Below are 24,027 nucleotides of genomic sequence, written 5' to 3' on the forward strand. Positions count from 1 at the left end.
AACCATTTTATTTCTTCCATCATGTTAAGGTTTGTCATAATAGAAAATAATAACATTAATTTTCAATATAAAAAATTATCAAAATAGATTTTTTTTTTATCTCTTCCATTAAAGTTTTTTACATATATTCAGTACAACAAATTGAATCATTACTAGCATAATTAAGAAATTTAATTATTTTTTAACTATACTAGAATTTATTGGTATTATTCATCTTATTCTATATTGTATTTTTCTCTTTTATTTTATTAAAAAAATTTAACCAAACAAAATTTATTTGACCTGATGAATTTTTAAGTTTGTCAAATAAGTTAAAATTAGTTTAAAAATCTTGTCAAACACACTTAAAATAATATTTTAAATAAATAATATAAATTAATGAAATAAACCTCTTTATTAAATAATATATTCTGATCAAACAAACTTTTAAATTAGTCACGTATAATAGAAATATCTCAAGCACGCCTTTAAGGAGAGTGTTTCATGCAAAAATGTTAACAAAGCAAACGAAAAAAAGGAAAATAAGTCATGAGTTAAATAAAATTAAAAATCTAACAGAAGCTTCTGAAAAACAGATTTCCATGTTTTTTTAGTAAGTATTTAGATTTAGTTTATATTGCCTTAAATCTATTTTACTACTTTATTGTTTATTGTTCATTCAACATATTTTAGTGCATATTCTACCTAGCTACCATCCAGGATGTTCCTGATATGCTGTTTATTTTGGCTGTATATTAACGGGGGAGGATGTTGGTTTAGGTAATAATAAAAAATTGTATTGGTGGTTTTGATTAGCTAGTAATGTAGTGCATAGTATAGTATTGATAAATAAATCAAAGCGAGGATCCTTATCTTGTGAAACATACATTTCTATTTGTGTTAGTTGATAAAATCTTTTGAACAACATGAAATACAATATTTATAAATATAATAATATTATCATAAACCTCCTTATAATACGTGTTTTCATGGGATGTCATAGCCATTACAAACATCCAAAATGACAAAGCATAATTGTATTAAGAAAATAAGTGAATGAAATATAAAATAGCCGAATGAAAATATGTCAAACCAATTATTATGAGGCACTTTGCTTGATTCGTGGTGTTATCGCTGGTTCTTAGCGGTTGGAATGTAGTGGTTTTATTTATAATTTATAATTTATAAAGAACGTTACATAAGAATAATTATACAGTGAATTATTGGAGCAAACCAGAACATTGGGTCAAAGCCCAATGCCTACGAACTACAAATGGGTCAGGTCCGATTACTGACCCGGGATTTGGACCAATTGACCAAAGCATTACCAATATGTTGAAGTTTCACTCTAACCAAAGTTTATCTTTCTAACGGAGTAGTTGTTTTTTTACTATTTATTTTTTGTTACTTTCATGGGAAGATTTCCTCTTCATTTTAGGTGAGTTTTTTTTTTCTTTCTATAGTGACAGTTTCTTTTATTTTGGTCTCTTAAATTTATATTATAGTACAATTTTTTTCATTTGTTTTTCTTCAAATTAGTTTTTTTTATCAAGTTATTGGTTATAATACGATATAAAGAAGCCATCACAATTGATGATAAAGGAATTAAAAAATTGTTATTCCAACTAATAAAAGTGACTAAATTAAAATGAACAAAAATAAATAAAATAGAACAAGTTAAAAGGCCAAGCTTAAATAAAAAATAAGGTTAAACACTAGTTTTATTATGTTTAAAAAATTATACGCAATCCTCCCAGCCGTGAGTAATTAATATCCCCGTGACTATTATTTATTGTTCGCTGCAAATATTTGATGCGTATATTCGAGTCACGATGATATTAGTGCTATATTTTGATTTATTTACTGGTGTACTATTCGTGCTATAAATGTTACAGCTACTGTACTTGTAAAATCCAAACAAAACTAATAGTAATAGCAAGGCAATTTGCTTGTGCTGTTGGTCTACGTGGACGACTTAAATAATTGCAGACAATGATCACATGATCTTTCAGAATTTCAGAACATATATGAACGATTTTCTTTTATTTATTTATACATGAGCGATTGCTTTCATGTGAAAAAGTTAGACAAACTAAAATATTTTTGGGTGTTGACTGTTGAGTACTTGAGTTTGCTCAAAGAAGTACAATTTCTTTGTGAGAAAAAAAAAATGCTGTGTTGGAAGGACTGAGGTGCCTAATCTGAATTGTAATACCGTGTGCACAACTTGTTTCAACTGATCATCTCTGACTTAACAAATATATACAAGTACGATTAATCATAAAGTTTTATATCACTTAAAGTCAAAATTAAAGATAATTTATATATATTCATCTCCCTTAATCCATTAAAGTGTCTTTTAATAAAGACAAAACTGTGACAGACTTCAGGATAAGCATGTTTTTTGCAAGTTGTATTTATGTAACATATACCTGGATTTTTAATTCTTTCTCACAAGCAGAAAAATTTTAGCTACCTTTTGTAAAGATCATAGACCTTGATCCTAAACTATATAATAATTTCTCCATATGATTCTTCAGGTTTCACAAACTTCAAAGGATGTCAATCTAATTTACCCTAACATGAATTGATCAAAAAGCGTGTCTCATTTGAGCCATCGACCTTTCAAGACATCAAGAATAAATTGATAGATTTGTGTTCTGCATGGAGTACAAAGTGAGAGGGGTTATCTGGTCGATTTTCCCTAACTTGTAAAACTATATTCATATGTATTTAGCCAGACTCTGGTTACTTTAGTACTTCGATTCCTTTAAAAACTGGGATTTTTGAGGTGCATTCACCTTGCTTCACAAATGAGGTTCTGGAAGACCCAAATTCAGGTTAAGACCCACTTGCTTATAAGTCTGGCTCTTGAGGGAGTGGACAACTGCTTCAGCTAATGGCATGATGAAGTCAGGATCTTTCACTAGAGGACTTGCATATCCTTCAATTTTGCTTTTGCTGCCACGGTCGTTCTGTTGCTTAACATCTCATCACAAAGTCTTATATCTGTTTGATCCCAATTACATAGAGCCAGGTCAATGTTCACCGTATCTTTGTCGTTAGGCATGTTTGTCATAGGTAAATTATTAATCATTATTGAGGTTTCGGGTATAGAAGATGATGGCTTGAGTAAATCGTGAAAAACACCATGGTTGTGCTTTCCTTCATAAGTTGCAACAAGGATAGACTTATCCTGTATGCTTCTTTGCACCTAACACATGTAATTGCATAAATGTTTTAAGTTTGACCACTATTGTGGCTCATCGAAATCACAAACATTAAAAACCATGGAGCAATAGCAATGCATGCTTTCTTGAAATCATAGTCATGAAAAAACTTATTCTATGACAATTTTGCTGAATCAAAAACATGACAAATGATAATCAATTAAATATACATACCCTTTTCTTGACGGGGCAGCTAGGAGCCAGGGAGCACTTGAAATAAGCTCTAGGCGAAGGATTGTCTTTGGTAACCTTCTTCTGTCCATACTTCTTCCACTGATAACCATCTTTTACCATCTATATTCCCAAAGGAATTAAAATTCGTGTAAAATGTATGAATTTCATAACAGTATATATTTGAGCATTAACCAAGTGATATGATACACAAGTAATTATAATTAATAGGCATACCAAACTATTGTCCTTGGGGTGGGTTTTAAAAAAGATTTGTGATGGCTTTTGTGCCATGGAAAACTCGGGTCTAGCTAATAATACTGATCCACTTTGGTCTGACTTCGTGCCCACTTGTTGTTCCTCATTATTGATTTCTTGAAGATGAGATTGAAGCTTCTCGCATTTGCTGCTCAGAGTTTCCAGCATCACTCTTAGAGTGCGATTATCCTCCTTCACACGTTGCAGCTTCGCTTCAAGCGTTTCTACCTAAACAAATCAAAATTTACATACAAAAACACGAGTTAAAAGCAAAGAAAAGGAGAAGCCCAGTTAATTAGTTTAGCTTTACCTCTTGATCCATTATGGGAGCTATATAGCTACTTCGTCCAAGTTGAACAAGCTTCAATATATTATGCCAAGTATAACAAATCTATCAATTAACTTATTCTTAATTGAAAGGGTACGGTGGGGTACCTTATATATGTTATTAGAATGGAATATAATTTAAGGGAGTCACTAAAGAAAAGGTGGATGGAAGAATTTCAACTTGTGCATATTTGGTGTGGACGATGCTCGAATTTTTGTCTAGTACAATTAAGTATCTTCAATTTTTCTTTCTCCTTGAAAAACCACGTGTAAAGGGAGCAGAATTGATCTAACTTCTTAGTTCTTTTTCTGGGTATAAAATAAACCGTCCAATTCAACTCCACGTGTACAATTAGAAATAGAACATAGTAATTATTATTGTGGACAATCATTTTCATTTCTAATTCTACAACGTATCGCAGCATGCATGATGTCATCCCGAGTGACGGAAGAAAATTGATTATTTCTAATTTGTCTTCACTTCCCTCGACCAATCAAGAATCTTAACCATATACATTGGATTCAACGATCTACATAAATCAAGCTACCAAAACATAAGTACAATAAATTCTCAGCTCATAGACTCAGTTCACAACCCAATGTATAACATGTATTTCACGCCGCAAAAGGAATTTGTACAAGCAAATGAAACAAGCACTAACTACTGCATAGGGTGGATTGTTCTCGTTTCAGCATCTGGCCTATTGGTATCTTTCTTCAGTCTCCATCTTTCTTTATTCAATCTTCACATATGTGTTAATTTTATCTCTATAGCATTCGTTATTTCTATAAATTTCAACCAATATTCTATTTCTTATTTTCCAGTTTATTATTTCTAATGGTGTATGAATTTATTAATCATTGTAGAAATTAATAAAATTTCTTTTTATTGGTATGTTCTCCATGTATAAAAATTAATATTTTTTTTTATAAAAAAAATAAATTTATATTTTTATATTTTGATAGTTGTAGGCTTATTTATAAAATATTTTGTATTTTATTTTTTACTTATATATAAAATTAAATTGAAATTTTGTTTTTATTTTTTATACTTAAATATGAAATTAACTCATTAGGATTGACTTGATAGTTAAGAGTTTAGATTAAGTTCAAACATTGCCGCTTATTATGCCAAATATATACTTAAATTTAAAATTTATCTAAAAATTGTAAACACTAAATTATGTCCATATAAATAAAAATAAAACATATAAAAAGGGAGAACTTTTGAAGAGAAAAAAATTCAATGAACTCATTCTTTCTATAGTTGGCAACATGAAAAAATGAAGTTATATCTTTATGTATATACTTATCCTCATTAAGTATACTTTATATTGTAGAGAGAGTAGTTAAGATTTGTTTTAAGGTAAACGTTTTCTATTTTTTTATTTTGTTGTGCAGAAAGTGAAAGGTAAAAAAAATTATAAATAAAAAGACGTAAATACTTCTAACAATAGTATGTTTAATTAAAAGAATGTCTACGGCAATATTTTTCTGTGCATAATTTTATTTTTATATATTTCCTCCAATTTTATCACCTTACATGTAATATAGTGCATTTGATGTGTTTCATGTCGATGGGAACACAGTTTTAACCAAACATTGTTTGTTCGTTAAGCACAGGGAAACCTATAAATTAAACGAGATAATTAAGTATGATATTCAACGACCACACTTATCGATCCCTTATCACTACAGTGAGCAGAGTTGTGAGCCGATAAATGCCGCGTGAAAACAGTTTCTTTCTACACAAAACATACACGCATTATCATATTCTTGCCATAAGCAAACAAAAGTAACAGTGTGCCTGTTTCTTCTACATTTTCTATCAGCTTAAATTCCATTTGCACATGGAAAGATAAGTAAAATTAAAATTTAAATGAAAAAAGAAAAGGAAGGAACACCAAATTGAAAAAAAAAATTGAAAAATGGATCAAGAAAAAAAGAAGAATCTCTAAGATGTTTGAGCGGGAAATTTTTCATCGAAATGATGACACATGTCTCAGAAAAGCTTCCTTTATTAGATAGTTAAGGTTAATTAAAAGATGAATAGATTAGATCAAACACTTTTCAACAAAAGTTCTTACAAACAAGTGTTTATTTATAATAAAAGAAAGAATATTAATGTATTCTATAACTTAGAACCATTAGATGGAGATCGAACGATACATTATATTTCAGTAAACTTAAATAATTGAAATACACATTTAAAATTTGAGTTGTTCAATCATCGTCAAATAATTGTAAGAGTAAATTATGCTGACACATTCTAATATTTTATTAAATTACATAAATTCTTCTTATTTTTTCTCTCTACGCTTACCTCCTTTGATTTTTTGAAAAATATTATAATAATACATTCTTATATATTATACTAACTCTTGTTAATGGTTTAAAAAACATTATATTGTCTTATTATGTCTTCCTATAAGAAAAGTTTATATAAGCATTAAAAAAAATTGTGCGATTTCATGAAATCTTATAGAATGTCACTGTAATTTATTCTAGTTGGAAATGTTCTCAGTATGAGAAAAATTGATTACAATAAATCCAGTCCCGACTAATTAAGAAGTAGGGTTAGGTCATGGATGAATCTAGAAGCTACAAAGTGACCACATCTACACAACACATGTAGTTAAATTTGGCTAGTCTTGCATGCGAACGTACGTTGATGGGATATTGTTGACACCACTATAGCTACTTCCTAGTTCCAACCATCACAATTGATTTAAAATATATATATATGCCGAAAAAGTTGGAACTAGCTAATAGCTAGGGCCGGCTGTCTTTTATGGTATATCAGGAGGAGATGGACCAAAGTCATTCTCACTGATAGGCATAAACTCACGTGTATACAATATTGACCAACCAAACAGCCAGCACTTTCCTGTAGAAAGTCATATATAGAATATGCTCATACAACCATAAATGGCAAGGGTAAAAGTGCCTCCGTAATACTAATAAAACAAATTCAGAAGAAAAACATATATAACCTTGTAATGCACGTCAAATTAAGCTGTCAATTCAATATTTATGCCTTTGATGTGAACTTTAAGTGTTTAATGGTCCCAGCATATGTCACTACTGGTCAGCTGCGGGAATTTGCAGAAACTGGTGCAAAAGTTCCATTTGCATATTGCATTGCACACGCTTTTTACTTGGTCCCAGACCACTCCTTCAGTAAATAGTAATAAGACAAAAAAAAAAAACTTACATTTATTTTAAAGTAGCTGAAAGATTAAGATAATTCTTTATAAAGAAAATAAAAAGAGATTTCAAGTACTTAAAATATAAAATATATAAAAGCTCATTTGTTTTTCTCGAGTGTTGTTATTTTATGTGAAGATCGTAGTTAGAGATAGCACCCAATCCCAAGGCAAACTATTGAATAAACCATCAAATTAGGTTTGAAATCACAATGACAAGTCATTTTAATCCTTGAATTTGAAAAAGAATTTTATTCTTTGTACACTAATTATTAGTATGGGTGTTCGTGGACCGGTTTAGGTCAGTTTGATTAAATTTAAGATTTAATCCAATCAAATTTAATTGATTTGATTCAGTTCGATTTTTATAAAAAAAATTGAAACTTAATTCAACTCATATATGAACAGTTTGATTTAGTTCGAACCAATGAATTATCCATTTAAATTTAATCTTTTTTTCTTAGAACTACTATTTTATATCATGATTCATCCAAATATCAAATATAATTAATAGAATATTATCAAATGTTTGAAAATAGTAAAATTGATTCACTTAATGTCATCAACATAATATTTTAAAATAGACTAATACAAATTAAAACAAAATATTCTTCAACAATATTTACTTTAATAGTTTTGACTTTTGAATCACAACTATTTCTCACAAACTAATTTTTACACTAAGTTTTGCTGCAATTAGATTTGTTACAACCAGATTTACTAAAACAAATCAACAAAATATGATCCATTAATACAATAAACATGATAGAAAAAAATATATAAAAAATGTGAAACAAATAACAATGTACCTGAAAGTAATGTCTTAAGAAGTTTCAACACTAGTAGTCATAATCCTTGTAGTCCCACCAACCCTTGCGATTCTAACGCTTTGAGTCTCAATATATTTAAAGTCAAACTAAACAACTCTACAAAATTTAATCGATTTTGATTGAATTTATAAATTTAAATGCATGATCCAACCCGTACATGAACGATTTGAATCGGTTCGGATCGATTTGAATTCAAATACATAAATGACTTAATTCAAATTGTTCATATCGATTTGAGTCAATTCAGATTTACATTCACAAGTGACCGGTACCCGTGAAAACTCCTAATTATTAGTCATTTTAGTTTATATTAAGGGTATGCGCTAATTTATTAATCTTTGACTTTGATATGTCAGTCATTTTGGCTTTTCACTTTGATGTACCTTAATTAATTTAATTATTGACTTTGTTTGTTGAGTATAACAATTAATTTAATTCCTAATTAACTTTGGTGACTAATCAACTTACGATTGAAAAATTCAAAATCTAATTAAAATGACTGATTTTATATTGTCAAGGGCTGGATTGTCTGGTGATCTCAATCTAAGAAATTAAACTAAATGACAATTTTGAAACTTAAAAAAACTAAATTTACCTTTTATGGCGGTGCTGTGACAACATAATCTTGCGTGTGCCGGCATATATCTTTTATGTTTATTAAGGCCTATATAAGACATTAATCTTTGAATACAAGCTAGTGCATGCCAATAGTAAACAGGCCACACTCATGAACAGACATACTGGTCCCATAATTAAAGTGAATTGTGTTAGGAATTCATGTGTACATGATTGGAATGTGGGGTTTGAATAAAAGTTTCACTTCAGAAATTAATATGCATACACAGAACCGACGGCTACATAAATTTTATGTATTAAAGTTTTGATTTAAAATATTATATCCGCCTTACTAATGTAGTTTCTTAATAAATTTGTTGAAAGTATTGGTCTTGTATAGTTAATTAAAGCAATGTTAGGTTAAAATTTAATCAAGCTTTGTCCTAAATATTGTACATGGATATTGGAGTATATTCCTCTTGTTAATATATTTTTTTGGCTTGTAAAGAAAAAATTCATTAAACATATGTGTAATGATTGGTTGACACTTTCTCACTTTAAACATTCTCCTAATTATATTTGTTGTTTTTCTCTATTTTTCTCTTCATAATATCATATTATCTATCATATTCATACTTCTCTCTTTTTAACATATCATATATATTATTTATTATACATATAATTTTCTTTCTCTCACTAGGTATCATTATTTAGAATAGAAGTGTCCACTAATTAATCAATCATTATTTTTAAAGATATATTTTTACTATTTGAGCAGTGATGTGTTGACCAAGACTCCGTGGTCATGACACCATTTGACAATTAAAATTTTGTCTGGATGGAAAATAATAAAAATAAATTAAATAAAAAAAATTAAAATGAAAGAGAAATACTAAAAAAAATTATATAAATTTTCTATACCAATTAAAAAGTTAGATTTAATCCAAAAATATTAAACTTTTCACTCGATTTTTAAATCTTTTTAAATTATAAAGATTTATTTAATTTTTGTAAAAACTAAAACAAAAAAAATAAATAGATAACCAACTCTTCTCTCCCTCTCAGGCCTCTCCCTCCCCGGCCCCATTTTTCTCACTTGAAGGGGTGGATTCTTTTTTTAGGTCTCACAAAGAAATAATCTCCCTTTTCTGTGTTTTCTTTGCCTCTATTTTTACACCAATTAATCAAAACATTGTGCAACTGTGCAAGAGTCATTATATCTCACATTTTAAAGAAATTAACATAGTAATTTCTTATCATTTTTCTGTAACTTGTTCATTGAATTCATATCTTCATTTCCTGTGTTTTAAAATTCTCTAGTTTGGATGGAATATTTGAGGTGGGTGGGAATCACAGCTTCGTTTCATAATAATTGCAAGTATCACTTTCTCCAGTTTTGGGGGTTGCCTGCATAGTAAGGAGTGTAAAGAAATGTTTTGGTATTTGTGATTTAGACTGCATATGGAGATCATGCAACCAAAACGTTGGATTTCAGCAACGATGGAGAAGATCAAAATACATATTAACATTATATGGATATTAAAGCGAAGCGAACAAAGTTTAAATAGGTCTTGTTGGGATAAATTACTATCTTCATAAACACTTATAATAACAAAGTTTAAATATAGAGTATAGGACTGATATGTTTGATCGATCTGAGTCACAGTTCTATCAAGCTCAACACATTTCAAGGAGTTTTTGGTCTACGTACTCTTGGTCAGGTTCAACATCTCAAGTGGGTGTCTTTTCAGAATTATGTTTTAGAAGAGTTTTGGGGCTGGTTCTTATATTATTTTTATAGATAGGTCATGTTTTTAGTCTTAAAGTTAAGTCATAGTCTTTTAAATTTAAAATTATTTTTTAAAATTCATAGAATGTTCTTTTTAATTCTTCTGTATAACTCGAGTCAAATATGAAATGAAGATGATTAAACATGAAATAAAAAATTTGTGATAATTTTTTACTATTAAAATTTAATTTTATATTTTATATTTTAAAAAATACAATTCTGGTTAAAAATTATCATGTAAAAAAATTGAAATTCATTAATCACTTTAAAATTTACTTTTAACTTTTTTATTGACTTAATTTTGACAGTTTTAAACCACCAGAAAATTATATTTTAAAATAGAAAATAGAAAATTAAATTATAAAAGTAAAAAATGTAAAAAATTATAAATATCTTATTTTTTGTTTGACTCATACTTTGTAGAAAGACAAGAAAAAATATTATGTGGATTATAAAGATTAAAAAAAGTAACTTAAAATTATTTTTTGATATATTTTTGTGATGCTCGTATATCTTAGTTTTCCAAAAGAAACTATACATATTTTGCATAGGATATATTATTTTTATACTAATCTTTTTTTATTATATACTGCTTAATGTGTTTGTAAAATGAAGTATAATATGTATTTATCTTAATTATTTGTTACTTCAATTTATAGGAAGTATATTGTAAGAATTAATCTATAGTGTAATAAACTGATGTGTAGTATTGTTTTTATAAAATTTACTTGTATAATAGAAATATTGTAGATGCTGCATAGATTAATAGTACTCGCTAGCTGTTATTAAATTAAAGCAAGCAAGCAAGGTGACAAAATCCATATATGTTCATCAGTGAAATACATATCTCTTAATAGTTCAGCGTTTTCCCACAGAAGTATCGTCTAGAATTCTTCCTGAGATGGCAGAAGCAAGTGCAGCTGTGAAATTAGGATCTCTTGTCAAAGAAGTAGCCATTTGTTGAACTAAAAACTGCTGGAAAGATGAGTTTTGCGCATTAATGTCAACCACTTTTGACTGGACCAAGTCAAGCGTTACAATTGGACCCTACTCCGAATAATATTCATGGCCGAGGGTGAAACTACTGCAGGGGTTTCACTTTAATTTTGCTTGATGAATTCACTGATATTTCTTCAGTTTAATGTTATTGCCCATGGTTATGCTCTCCTTCGTAAGTTGTTACCAACACACTTGGATCTTCTACACTTCTTTGCACCTAACCATTAATTAAGTCATGTGATTATTTACAAAATTAACTTGGTCTTGTGTCTTGATGCATATATAAATCTTTATCAAGACTCAATTTGATTTTATTCACAGTGAAGAGATATGATGGTACTATAGTATTACTAATTAAATTTACCTTCTTCTTCACTGGGCAGCTTGGGGCATATGAACACTTGAAGTAAGCCCTAGGAGAAGGGTTATCTCTGGTGACTTTTTGACCATATTTTCTCCACTGATATCCGTCCCTCACATACTTCAACACCCCCCAAAAAATTAAGGAACCTCAGTTAGTACTTAGCATCTGCAAATACTTACTCAAAACAGTCTAAAAAGCTATATAATTAAGCACATGCTATTGACTGAGTAATGGGACCAAATAAATTAATTTTACACATAAAAATCCGTGATGGCATATATATAATTTCCTTGCAAGGATCTAATTAAGTATATAACTCTAACTCATACTCACATATATAGAATTACTCAAACAATAACAGCAGCTAATGGATCAATCCTAAAAAATCAAATACTATATGATTTGATATTGAAGATCAAACTTACTAAGCCGGTATCAGATGCATCTGTTCGTGTAAGAACTTTGGAAACCTTTGGCTCGGTGCTATGCTTGGGCCTTTTGAATGTTTCTTCCTCAGTGATGGTGCTGCACTCAGTATAGTTGTTAATACCAAACAGATTCACACTCTCGGCCTTTCTCTTCAGTGACGGTACTGTTCCTGCTTCTTTATCAAAATTTGCGTTCCTCAGTTGGCTGAATTCATTTAAATGTTTCTGCAAAGCAACATAGTTCTCGCAAACGTGTTTCAGCGTCTCAGTTAATCTCTTGTTCTCATTACTTAAACGCCGCAACTCTTCAACCAAAACTTCTTCCTGATTACAATTTTTTTTGCATTCAAATTAGGTTATGTATGCCTTTTAGCAATTTAGCTAGTGAGATGAAAAGTAAGAAGGTTAACTAATTAATTATTATATACAATGGTTGGCGCAGAATACTAACCGCGATGTGTGGAGAGGGAATAACGTTAAGGTTGAGCGAAGTGTCGACGCACGTTGGTTCCATTCCCATGGAAGAAATTAAGGTTTGCTTCGCGATTAAGGGACAGAAGGAATGAGAGAAACTAGAATTATGGTTGGTTGAGGCCATCCAAAACAAGATTATTAATTTAAGCGAATGAGATATGGAAGGTGGCAGGTAAAATATATATATATATATATATATATATATATATAGAGAGAGAGAGAGAGAGAGAGAGAGAGAGAGAGAGAAGAGGGTGGAGACTTTTATTATTATTTGTTGCGAGGAAAGTAGGAGGAAGATGAGGCCGAGAAAACAGTCTCTTACAGCTTTGTCATTTCGAATTTGTTAATTCTTGTCCGTTCAACAATCAACCTCACCATCTTTTTTTATAACTCTTAAATAATATATACACTAATGCGGTAAAAGTTTTTTCAATTGAGAGTATTTTAATAGAAATGATATAACATGTTTATTAATTATTACATCGATCAGCTTATTTTAATGTTTTATATAACATATTACCTGTTTTATTTTTTATTTTTTATTTCTCTTCCTTTCTCCCTTTAATATATATATATATATATATATATATATATATATATATATATATATATATATATATATATATATGCAGAAATGAAATGTATATCAACAATTTCCTTTCTAAAATAATTATTCTCCCACACTAAACGTGTTGAGTAATATATACTAGTGGCTATGCCTTATGACTTGGACACTTAAATGTTTGTGTAATTTCTTCCAAGCCTTTTGATGAATATCTCCTCTAGAGGGAAATGAGAAATATAAGAGAAGAAAAGGGAATTGCGGGTGTGAATGGAGTGAAAGGGAGAAATGGATTTGGAAAACTAAGAGTTGATTTTCTTTTTTAAAATAACTTTTTAACCTAATAATTTTTTATTAATATAAATTTATACAAAAAATCATATATATATATATATATATATATATATATATATATATATATATATATATATATATATATATATATATATAACAAAGATAGAAATAGGAAATAAAAAAGGTTGTGAAATAAGATAATTGATGTTTGAGTTTAATGTTTAACAATGATATTGTAAAATAATTTTATACAATCATCCAATAATAAATTATCATTTAAATTATTTTAAAATAATTATTTTAAAATTCAAACACAACTTAATATATATAATAAGTTATAATCAGATGATTTTATAAAAAATTTCGTGATGCCAGTATATAGTTTTTTTTCTCTTTTGATGTACATGGTTGACAAATAATCACATTTTTTTAACCATCCCGTGATAAATTCTACTTTTAGATTTGTTGAAAGAAAATCATCAATTTCTTAAATTAATCTTCGTATCTTAATATATTAGTTTGTATATGATACAATTAAAAATAAAGTGAATGATGTAATAAAGAAAAAAAAAGATAATGTTATACAAAATAGAGAAATTTATTATACTAGAGAGAGGCCGTATTATGCACAGTGAAACATGGAGAGAATAAAAAGAGAGACTAAAGTTTAAAATAGTAGTGAAAGTGGCCCGAGAGATTTTATATCAGTATAGATAAATTGTATAACTCGTTCTTCTTCTTCTTTTTTTTCCTTTTAAAACAGTGTTGGCTATATCTATTATCGATTGGATCACAAATCTGTAAAGTCTTAAAAATAGTACATTTTAAATATTTTGAAAATAATATAATTCTTCTGTGTCTAATACGTGGATGAAATACTTCTGATATAAATATCAACGTCCTCAAAGTAAAAATAAAAAAGAAAGAGAGAGACAAAGCTTTACTTGAAGAAGTGCATGAACAAGAATTTCATCGAGTGGTCAATCTGAAACAGTAGTCGTGTTACCGTGTCAGCTTTCTCTAACTCAACAGGTGTTTTTTAATGCAAAAGAAAACACAAATACAAATATAGAGTCTTGGTCTTCTTCATTGTTGACCTTCCCTTTAAACGCTTTCTTCGTTTTTGCGAACCCAATTAAGTGCCAAGTCTATGGCTTATCTTCCACTTTTTGTTATTGCTTTTCTTTTTGTGCTATCCTAGTATCTTAATCATCTTTCGTACTCTTACTATTTGGCCATTTCTATTATATGAATTGTACAACAAATTTTAAATATATCGTATTTGAAAATATTTATATTTATTTATTTATTATTTATATATGTTCGTTTCAAAAATACTTCATAACAGTTAAAGAGATTATAAATAGAATAAATAATAAGAAAAAAGGATATGCATTGTGTGCACTATTATTCAATTATAAATATTATATTTATTAAGGTTTATAATAACTTTTTAAAATTTATATTAAAAATGATTTTTAATTAGTTGATAGTGTAAGAATATTACATTGATAGTACAAGTGAATTCAATTTCAGCAAGTTTTTAGTGAAATTTTTCATCTCAAATGATCAACAAGTATCTTAATAGAGATTAAGTTATTGAATATTTTGTATCAACAATATAGTGACTCAATTAAAATAAGAGTACTTTACTAACTAATACTACTATTATAGCAAATATTAGTTTATCAATAACCAGTGATGAGGAATTATTTCTATTTCAATTTGCTACATGCCACACACTAATGTATATTTACTTAAATGCCCTTTTATTAATATAAGATATACTTTTAGAGAATTTATGCTTTAGAGTGTAGTTGTATTTGAATTTATACTTCAGAAAAAAATAATATTTAGACAATTTGAATACATTTTTTTCTTAAAAATATGACAAATCTTATATACTCATATTACGGGAGAAAAAGAGCACAAAAATTGGTTTAAGTGATTATTTATAATTTTTAAGAAGCATCTGTGGATATATGTGAATATCATTGGATATAAAAAAAATAAAATTGCTGGTAGTTTTATAACCGTCTATCGGATAGATAACGGGACGAAATTTTTATCCGATGGAATGAGTAGCTACTATTCATGCTCACCTGATCCTATCCCATTTTGTTGGCATCCCTAGTTAAAATTCATAATGTGGATAAAAAATGTGGAAAATCAGAAGCAAATTAATGTTTAAAGTTTTTCCTTTGATGTGAATATAGACGTGAATTTCCTCCTATGCAAAACCCAACATGCTATACATGTTTAACAAATTAATTTGGAGTCTAAAAGTAATTTTGAGCTAAAGTAATTTTAAAGAATTAAGTGTTGGATAAGATATTTATGCTAAATTTTATTATTTAACTTATTTTTAGAAGTAGGAATTATGAAATTGACGCGTTGGTAAAAGAAAAAAGATGTGGTATACTCAAATTTCCTATTGATAAAAAATAATAATTAATAACTAGTATTTATTGATAAAAAATAAATAAATAAATTATCTTCAAAATGAAATGCAAACCAGCAAAGAGTCAATGTGAAAGCTGAATTGATTCCGATCTGAGTTGCACCAAGTTAAAACTTGTGAATGTGACAGCTACAACTCACACAAACGGCACTAACGATCAAATGAAGTGGGCCAAAATATTTCTATATGACAAACTTCCAGAAACGATAGCGTGTAGCTGTCGGCTGTGAAGAAAAAGAAGGAAAATACGCGCAAATTGAAGGAAAATAGCTTCATCTTGTTTTCAATTTTAAAGGGAATTATTTGAACAAAAACTGACCTTGACTTGAATGAACGTCCATACATCAAAATTCAGAACTTGGATTGGAACTTTCTTCCCCACAAATTGGCCAATTTGGAAGCCCCAAAACTCAAACTTTTCGTCTCACTAGTTAATTAAGACGTAAGGCTTAAGTTGGTGAACTATTCCATTTCTAAGTTTATCATACACTCTACACGCTTTTAGGTTTTCGTCTCTATCATCGTCTTTTATTTTTAATCATATCTCTTTTTATTTAATTCAGCAATATCCCATATCAATATAGATCACATTATTACAATTTTTCTTTTCTACCGTTCCTTCTTGGGTAAAGTATGATTAAGAGAATATTATCCTTTTTTCATTTAATATTCTATGTCATTTTCTTATGGGACTTAAAGCAGTCTTCTAAGATAATTAAAATATTTAATTTTCTTCATTTAAAAGGGAAATTTTATTGAACCACTAGCTCATGGATATATGATTATGATGCATGCCTTTTAAATGTAAATGTGAACGGGAACATCACATGTACGTTGTTTAGGTATTTCGCAAGAGACACGTTGAAAGTTGAAACTACGTACCTTGTTAGGTTGAGCGGTATTTAATAACGGGATTATTTAAAAAAGTCATAATCTCCTCTTAATAGTTTAAGTTTTGAAGTAATATTAATTCATCGCATTCACAAACGTTGTCTTAATATCTTGAGAGATAGGATCAATTGACATTAAATATCAAGTTTTTATATTTATATTACTCAATAGTTTATATATTTAAAAAATATTTATTTATTATAAATTTTAACTATATAAAAATAAACATTAATCATGTGAATTGCACCTGCCAAAATACTAATTATAAAAAAATAATAATGTAGTGTGATGAAAAAGATCAATGGGAATTCGTCCCCATGTTGTAGGTACCATCCCTAATTCCTTGTGGAGATAAGGTATTGCATGTCTTCCAAAATCCATTAGGAAGGATTTTAATACTTATTTTAGAATTTTGGGTGAAACATTTTTCTTACATACAGATATGTTTGTAAACTAAAGATCATATGTGGAATTAAAATAAAGAAATAATAATCAGTTAACCGCTTGTTAATGGGAATAATCTTACTGATCAATATTTGATGAAAGAGATCACAAAATTCCCTCTACAAAAACACTCGGGAACCATAAAAATGTTTTAGAAGATGTGTTATAACACGCTAGCGGTAGGAATAATCTTAAACAAACACACTAATGTTAATATACTCTTATATTACAAATTCAACTCATCGTTCTTAAAATAGACTATTTTTGGAAGTTATTTTTTGAACAAGAACACTTTTTAGAAAAAAAAATTAATAATTTTTTTAAGAGTTGTTCTCAATTTCATTTAGCTAGTCACATATTTTATCATAACCTTATACATAAATATTAGTTTTTTTTATTCCTTTCAAATATATTTCTTAATTTTTTCATACATAATTTATTTTTTTATAATAATTTAATAACAATCAAGATCTAGGATAACATTAAGCATCGTTAAATCTAATCATATTCATTACTATATTGCTTGCGATTGAAAATAATACAATCATTAATGATTGTTAATAGATAATAGTACCTTCCTTTTTTTAGAATAAGTTCACACTATAGAGCTAAGAGCAACTTTGATATAATTGTTTAAAAAAATGTGTACAAAAATTTACGTGAGTTATATCTTAAAAGTTTATTAGAATTCAGACACACCTTAAATTTGAAAAAGTACTAACAAAAGTACTTATAAATTATTTATAAACAAATCATCATATTGAGAGCAAAATTTAAATTCATATCAATATAAAATATGAATTAAATTCAATCCTTACTGACTAGATAAATAATTTACAACTTTAGAGAATGAGAAACTTTAATAAAATAAATAAATAAACATGCGTACTTACCTAGCATATGGGCGAAATTTTTCCAGAAACATAATATATATATATATATATATATATATATATATATATATAAACATACATGTTTTTTTATTACTTACACATGCATACAATTTTACTAGTAAATTCGATTTTACTAGTAAATTCGAGTTTAAGAGATCCAAATGTAAATTTACATTGTAATTAAAAAAAATTGCAAAATCACTTGAGATTTCGGTCCCCAAACCCGAATTCTCAACTGGTTTTTTTAAGAAAAAAAAATTACAAAATCAGAATAGGCCATAACACACTTCTCTGCCCTGTCAGGCCATGCAAACAATAAAAAATCCTAAGTTTACATCCTTGAGCAACACAGGCCAAACAAACAGCATCCCTTTGTGCAATGCTTAGATCAAGTAAATCAAATCAACGGCTCCCAATTCCTCAAATTCGAAAGAATTGAAAATTTAGGGCGAGAATCAATAATTTTAGGGGGAAAACATACAGTTGGGAGATTTTGGAGTAATCGCGAGTGAGGATATTGTAACCAGTGGACATCCTCGTATCCGCTCCAGCAATTGCAACACATGATCTACAAAAAAAAATGAATGAAAAATACTCTTTTAGAGAGAGGGGGGGTAAACTTTCCCTCCATTGTTAACATATGGAGACCAATTAGCTTGTTGCTTGGTCCTTGTGAATAAATGCGAGGAACATAGAGAAGATAACGGAGAAGAAAATGAGTTAGGGCATGAAAAAGAGCAAGGTTTTGCAAATTATTTTTCTCTGAAACAGTTGATAATTCTGGGTCCCAACCCCAACTCTCATCGTGATTTTGAATTTTTTTTTAAAATGATAATGTAAATTTGGATCCATACACCAATTGTGAATCCGCATAATTCATTATAATTCACTCATCTTGATAAAAGGATGTCATGCATCCACTAACATTATATGGATCTACTAATCTTTGTTTATTTTAATAAAATATTGGAAAAAATTCAATAACAAATAAATGATCTCTAATTATACCATATATATTATCACATAATTTTTAATTTTTTTATTACATTTGATAACATAATACATTCAAATTGATAATCATATATATTCATATATATATATATATATATATATATATATATATATATATATATTCATAAACTAATATATGACACAATATAATTATTTTTTGACTTCCATAAAATAATCAACTTAATAATATTTACACCTTATCGAGTATTAGCTATCAAACAAATTATCAACTTTTTTATGGACTTACCATTTGCTCCTTGTTACAAAAAAAATTATACAAAAGTAACTACTTATAAATTAGTTATAAATATTATCTCTTTTTATTACAAATTATATTATGATAAACAGATTATGAATGTGTTGTTAATATTTTTTTTACTTAATTGTAATGCATCAAATTATAAGGACTAAAAAAATAGATTTAAAATAAATGTCAAATAAAATAAAAGTCTAAATTATTTAAAAATGAATAACACCTTCAAACTATAAAAACTAAAAAATACGAATCAATTATAAAACTATACGTATTTAAAAATATTTTAAATAATAATACTAATTAGTTTTAAAAAAATAATAAAACAAATTTATAAAAAAAAGTTTAATAAAATAGAACTTACAAATTATCAATCTCTAAGTAACATACAGATTGTCAATTCGTAAGATAACTTACGGATTGGTAATCCGTAAGTTATATAAAACTTACAAATTGTTAATCTATAAATTTTATATAACTTACGAATTATCAATATGTAAGTTTTATATAGGAAAAAAAAACTAGATCAAAGAGAAGTTATAGTAACTTACCTCCATCGTTAACAATCACACCAATCACCTGCCGACGAACCACCATAACACTTGCACCTCAATTAAAGCGGACACAAACAACGAAGGACCTTTCCTTTCATGAGAATGAATGCAAAGAAAGCAACAAAATGAATGACTAAAGAAGGCAAAAGGAAAAAGAAGAAGTAACCATGGATATTTTCGAAATTTCAAAAAAATGTTATGTGCACAAGAAGAATGTTGGGTGCACAAAGCATAAGCCCCTCGATCAATAGCTTAATCCATAGGTTACACAGGTGTCTTGGCTGTTGTCATGCGCACCCAACATAATTTTTGGTACACCTAGCACAACAATGTAATTTTCGTTTTGCCCTTTCATAAAACTGTTACGAATTGCCCAATCCATAAGTGGCCCAAACATTTTTTTATTTTTTTTTCAAAAATATGTTTTTAACACGACACTCTAACCAACTGATCTAATAAACTAATTATCTTATAAAATAATTAATGTCGCTATATGTAACACTAAAATTTCTAATATATATTTAATGAGCATTAAGTTTAGATAATAAATTTTATGAAAGTTAATTTTGATCTAATAATTAACTTGTTTACATATATGAATTTTTATGAAATCTATGATTTTTATTTAAAATTTATATATGTAAAAAATGCATTATTATATCAAAATTATTAGTAATAAGGTCATAAAACACATTAGTAGATTTATGCTAATAAACCTATGGTTTTTATTTATATTTTATATATGTAAACAAATTAACTATTATATCAAAATTAATTGTCACAAAATCTATCATCTAAATTTACATTCGCGTTAAATATACAGAAATTTTAGTGTTACATATAGCGACTTTAATTATTTTATAATATAATTGACTTATTAACTCAGTTGGTTAGAGAATCGCATTAATAACGTGAAAGTCACCGCTTCAATTCCTACATGAGCCATTAATTTTAAATTAATTCGTAAAACATATTTTTGAAAAAAAATTAAAAAAATGTTTGGACCACTTACGGATTGGACAGTCTGTAAGCTTCATATGATTTTTTCAATTTGTATCAGTTTTATGGAAGGACAAAATAGGAATCACACTGTTGTGTTAGGTGGACTGGCAATATTGCTAGGTGCGTGTAGCAACAGTCCAAGTATCCTTAAGATCCTTAGGACAAGGTCCGAAGTGGGCCCATCAATAATGTTACGCTGGAAAGCCCAAAAAAATTGTGAAGCATAAATGATTAAGAGACTATGTTGAATGGTCTAAGATACTTATATTAATTTTTATTTTATCCTCTTCAAATAATATGATTTTGATACATGAATAATGTTTTTTCATTAAGACACCTGAATAATTGTTATTCGTTGATTGATATCAATTAGGGTTATAGAAATATATTCCTCTTTTAAAAAAGAGAAAAAAATGTTATATAATGATAGTGTAAAATAATTTATAATCATTCAATTATAATCTATCAGGATAAATTTATTAACTTTTAAAATGATTATTTTAAAATAATTTAAACACTTATTTATAATTAAATAATAATATAAAACTCACGTCAAACTTTAATTAATTATCATTTTATTTATTAAAAGTTTGTTTTATATTATATTATGCATGTATAAACATTAAACTCTTTAAAAAAATCAATCAATGAAAATTATGAAAGTTTATGATTTTATCTTCTCCTTAACTTCAACTTCAATGATAGTTACTGTAGTTTTACAGTAGTCTAGTTGTAGTACTCTATCAGATACATAGTCGTATCAACACTAAACTACTAATATAAAATGTTATACTCATCCGAAAAAACTTATATCTTGTTTTATGCGACTTTCATGGTATAACTACTCCTATAAAACATATTTTAAGTCTAAAATATTTTAATGAACATTAATCTTCTTATAAAGAGAAGATAAAGTCAAATGTTTCTTGTTTGACATACAGACACAAACATAGCTTGTGAGAGAGAAATACAAATGCAATGAATGAATACTATAAAACCACTTGATACATATATAATTGATAGTTGGAGACCAATCCCCTGAACCCGGTATGCATCTAACATGACAGATAAAAAAAAAAAAAAAAAAAACTAAACAAAAGAAAAATGTAACAGAAGAAATAGTGACACACACTAGAAAGCAGAAAAGCTCTTGCTAGAAAGTAAGAAAGCAAGGAAGATTGATCACTTTCATAATCAGCAATTTCATTATAGCAAAAAACAAAAGGTCCTTTCGTCTTATGATCCTTTTAATAATGGAGTCAATGATGTACATAATCGCTTAACATATAGTAATACACTAATATATAAGAAAGTGAGGTGTTGTTGTTCTATTTCTATTTGCTGCTGAAAAAGCAGAAATTGCGAGAGGTAGGAGTTTGTTCCGTGCGGTATAGAGTATATGTCTTGTTTCCAAGTGTTAGAGTAGGTTGTTCTCGTGTGGCGTGTTCCAACTTCCTATTGAATTTTTCAATACAGAGTATACATATTTCATATTTGCTTACATCGATGGGTATCTGTAGTGACTTATTAATTCAAAGACTTTCATATTCGCATTACAACTCGTTTTTGTGGGTGTTTAAACAACCTAGTCAATTATGTAAGTACCAACAACAGAAATAATAGTGTTAGCAGCCGGGAAAATAATTCTAAACAAGAAAATAGAAGTATTTTAAAAAAATTATGTGAAACAAGGTGATAATAATAATTAGGCTTAATACCCAATTCAGTCCCTTAATTTATTTAAAATATTCAATTAAGTCTCTTACTTTTTTTACTATACAATTAGGGTTTTTTTTTCAAAATTTATTCATTATTAATTTATAAATTCTGATAGTTTTGATTTATTATTAGTGGCGGCTTTAAACAGCTGCTACATTTATTATTATATCTAATTAAAGAAAATATAATTAATATGATTTTTTAAAAAGTTAACAGAAAGTGTCAGTTTTTAATCCCCACCTTATTTATTATTTTTTAAATAAATGAAACCAATAGAAAGTGTGGTACATGCCATCTCACCCTTCCCTCTCTGTTTCATCTTGAGTAACGAAATAGGATTAAGGAAGACGGTGTCAATATATGATCTCCATGACCTTCGTTGCAGAAATCTAGCGCGTGTCCATATCTGTTGTCCAAGAACAAGTGCTCAACGCGCGTCGACGAAGACGATGAAACTAAAGCCAACTAGGACCAAACCCTACGTATTCTCCTTCCATAGAGCCCCTCCAGAACGTCACGCTCCATGTTTTTTTTCCCGTCAAATCTTGTTCTTCAAAATTCTGGAAAATGTTAGTATTTGATCTTGCATAAATTCTGGACTTGAGTTTGTTCTTCAGATTATTGAGAGTTTGTTCTTCGGATGATTGAAGACTGTTTTTTTAAAAACAATAGCAAATAAAGTGGCAGCTTTTAATCCTTATTATTTTTTTAAAAAATAATTTTTAAAGTAGATTTACTCCATTATATATTTTAATTTAAAATCAATCCTTTAAATAAAGTGGAGTAATATAATAAATATAATGATTGTTAAAAGTCATTACTATTCGTAAATGATAACATCAAAAGTAAAATCTAGACATCAATTGCTTTAATTAAGAGGATGTTTAAATGAAGAAATTTAAAATTCTAAAGAATTTTAAATTTTGAGAATTTTAAATGCTTTAATTTAAATTTTTTTATTTTTAAAATTCTGTCTTTGGATAAAAAAATTAAATTTTTTCATTTTTAAAATCTAATCACAAGACAAAATATAAAGAGACTAAATTTAATCAGCAAACAAAACAACCAAAGTTCAAAAAGGAGCAAATAAGTCAATCTCAGTTAGGCGAAGGAAGTATGACTGCTTTACCAAATAGTTTGAAAACTCAATTTGGGAGATGTTTTCAGCTTTATATTTCCTACTAATGGTAATTTTCCATTTACAGATGGGCCCAAGATCTTATTCAATGCTGGAAAATCAAAACCCGGCTATTAAAGGGAGGGTTTTTTCCGGTTTCCAAAAGTTTGGGATCCGGGGGGCTCCAAATTTAAAGGCCCTGGAAAAAAAAGTAGC

General features: G+C 28.1%; 1 protein-coding gene and 1 pseudogene across 1 annotated transcript; both read right to left on the bottom strand.

The window, feature by feature from the left end:
• Nucleotides 1–2,195: 2,195 nt before the first annotated feature.
• LOC100816991 (probable WRKY transcription factor 40) lies at nucleotides 2,196–3,860 on the bottom strand (annotated as a pseudogene).
• A 7,213-nt stretch (nucleotides 3,861–11,073) lies between these two features.
• On the bottom strand, nucleotides 11,074–12,799 carry LOC100798500 (probable WRKY transcription factor 40). The gene is made up of 4 exons (XM_026128174.2): nucleotides 12,588–12,799; nucleotides 12,134–12,460; nucleotides 11,709–11,825; nucleotides 11,074–11,561 (listed from the first exon to the last, which is right to left on the bottom strand). The coding sequence occupies exons 1-4, from the start codon at nucleotides 12,732–12,734 to the stop codon at nucleotides 11,490–11,492; spliced, it is 663 nt and encodes a 220-aa protein (XP_025983959.1). The 5' UTR covers nucleotides 12,735–12,799; the 3' UTR covers nucleotides 11,074–11,489.
• Nucleotides 12,800–24,027: the final 11,228 nt, after the last annotated feature.

This window comes from Glycine max, chromosome 4, assembly GCF_000004515.6.
Source record: "Glycine max cultivar Williams 82 chromosome 4, Glycine_max_v4.0, whole genome shotgun sequence".
Taxonomy (NCBI): Eukaryota; Viridiplantae; Streptophyta; class Magnoliopsida; order Fabales; family Fabaceae; genus Glycine; species Glycine max.

Bases quoted from the DNA above. Each gene is read 5' to 3' on its own strand.
- LOC100798500 (XM_026128174.2), bottom strand. From the start codon at position 12,734: ATGGCCTCAACCAACCATAATTCTAGTTTCTCTCATTCCTTCTGTCCC. The intron at 11,826-12,133 runs GTAAGTTTGATC...GGGGTGTTGAAG, and splicing joins ATGCATCTGATACCGGCTTA to TATGTGAGGGACGGATATCA. The intron at 11,562-11,708 runs GTAAATTTAATT...ATTAATGGTTAG, and splicing joins GCTGCCCAGTGAAGAAGAAG to GTGCAAAGAAGTGTAGAAGA.